We start from the raw sequence: 2,196 nt of genomic DNA on the forward strand, positions 1-2,196 counted from the left end.
CCGTTACCATCCCTCCTCCTAATAAAAGCCTCTGTAAGGGTGTGACATGAATTGTCAGCCGCCATGGCCCATCGTATCGACGTGTTCATCGCTTTTCAGATTCTCGGACAAAATAATCCCTGCTCACATTATTCAGGTTAGAGATTCTTATACAGCCATCTTTATTCCAATATTCCATCATTTGCTTCGCCTACTCATATGAATGATGAACCCCATGATCCTTAAAATGATTCCTGATCTCCACATATCCAGCAATTACTCCTCACTGATACCAATTACTCGTCTACCAAACTCTTATCTTTCAATCCCATTCAAATCTCCATCATCAACCTCATCTTTGTCCTTCTCAACAAGAATCTCAACAAAACCCATTACTCTACACCAACACTGCTTAAAACCCAGTTCAAAGTTAGAGGCTTTGGCTGTAGATCAAGATGCTGATAATAGGGTTGAAGTTGAAGCTGATAAAGATTATAGTAAGAATTTCTGGGCAGCTGTTACTTTGATTATTGGAACTGCTGTAGGTCCAGGAATGCTGGGTTTACCCTCAGCAACTATAAAATCAGGGCCATTGCCTTCCACATTAGCCATTCTTCTCTCATGGGTCTACGTCATTTCCTCAATATTACTAGTTGCTGAGCTCAGTTTTGCTGCCATGGAAGAGGATAACGTTGATGAAGTCAGCTTTACAGGGTTGGTAAACAAGGCATTTGGGTCCCAATTTGGTGTTCTGGTGTCTGTAATCTATGCCAGCCTTAGCTTCTCATTAATGGTGGCTTGTGTTTCAGGGATAGGCTCACTCTTTACCCATTGTTTCCCAGCTTGAACTTCTTCTTCGCTCATGCACTCTTCCCTTTGCATCTGGGCTCGTGATTTGCCTATTCCCATTCTCCGCCATTGATTCTGTCAACCGGCTTCTTTGTATACTCATGCTTTGCTCCATCTCCACACTTGTTGGAATCGGCTTATCTGTGGCTAGAGTCAATGTCTTGAGCTCCTTTAGCAATGCTTCTTGGAGGGTTTCAAGTGTATTACCTGCAATCCCTGTCACTGTGCTCACACTTGGGTTTCATGTTGTCACTCCTTTCATATGCAAGATCTTGAGGAACTCGATTCACGAGGCTCGAAAAAGCCATTCTTGTTGGAGGAATTGTGCCTTTGCTCATGGTTTTATCATGGAATCTGATTGTCTTAGGGCTTGTTGGGACTAATAATGGAGGAAAACAAGATCCCATTTCCCTTCTACTATCTATCAAATCCTCTGCTTTGCTTGCTGTTCAAGGATTCGCGTTCTCAGCTTTGGCTACTAGCTTCATAGGCTATGCTGTCAGCTTCCCTAAACAACTCCTTGACACCTTACACTTGATCATCACCACACAACACAAATGGCTTGAAAGGTGATAATCGAGGAGGGAGAGTTGGAATTGGTACTTATTTAGGGTTTGGAAATGTTGGAATTGTTATGTTTAAGTCAAGGGCAAAAGTTGTTTCTAGAAGCCGTTTGAATAGTGCCGTTGGTGTCTTTGTAATGCCGGCGTTGATTGTAGTTCCGTTTTTGTTGCGTCTTTGTTTCAGTCGGTCTTCTCTAGAGCGCTTGATTTCACGGGGTCTATGCAAACTGCTTTCTGTTTGGTGTCCTGCCTCCATTGATGGCATACATCTATAAATCCAGGAAGAAGCTCAGGTCTTGTTTATGCCATTTGAATTTTGACTGTTTAGTACTAATTACTATGTACAAGTGAATTGATGAAAGAATCTAACTTTGTTGCAGGTCTTCTATTGTTCCGGGTGGAGATGCAACACTCTTTCTTCTTTTTGGCATTGCTGTTGTTCTGGGAATATGGCATTAGACAGGCTGCAATGGTGATATAACATGAGCTCTTTGGGCCCATGAAAGCAGTCTATATTAACTGAAATTCTTAATGTGTAACTGTTGACATTCTGATCTGCACACTATTTATCAAACCCAGCTGCAGTTCTTTACACATTTAGTTATAAACTAAGCTCTTGATCGACACATAACATGTACCTTAAAACAATTAAGCAAGCATCAAGAACAGAAGATCCTTGCAACAAGCTAAGAGTATTCGGGTTAAAATGCACTTACAATGGTGTCTATTCTGGTTAATATACACTTCCATGTTTCTGGTGATCCATCCGATTGTATTTCGGATATTGTGGTTGATGACGTTAGCA

At 41.5% G+C, this 2,196-nt stretch overlaps 1 protein-coding gene across 1 annotated transcript; it reads left to right on the forward strand.

Moving 5' to 3' along the window:
- Window positions 1-205: 205 nt before the first annotated feature.
- Window positions 206-1,850, forward strand: LOC141250495 (tyrosine-specific transport system-like). The gene is given in 7 exon segments (XM_073670006.1): window positions 206-819; window positions 821-1,127; window positions 1,129-1,394; window positions 1,396-1,541; window positions 1,544-1,600; window positions 1,603-1,684; window positions 1,772-1,850. Coding segments are annotated over 7 exon segments (1,551 nt in total).
- Window positions 1,851-2,196: the final 346 nt, after the last annotated feature.

Source organism: Phyllobates terribilis, unplaced genomic scaffold (genome assembly GCF_046119375.1).
Source record: "Phyllobates terribilis strain yellow unplaced genomic scaffold, ASM4611937v1 Scaffold_5827__1_contigs__length_48862, whole genome shotgun sequence".
NCBI classification, from domain to species: Eukaryota; Metazoa; Chordata; class Amphibia; order Anura; family Dendrobatidae; genus Phyllobates; species Phyllobates terribilis.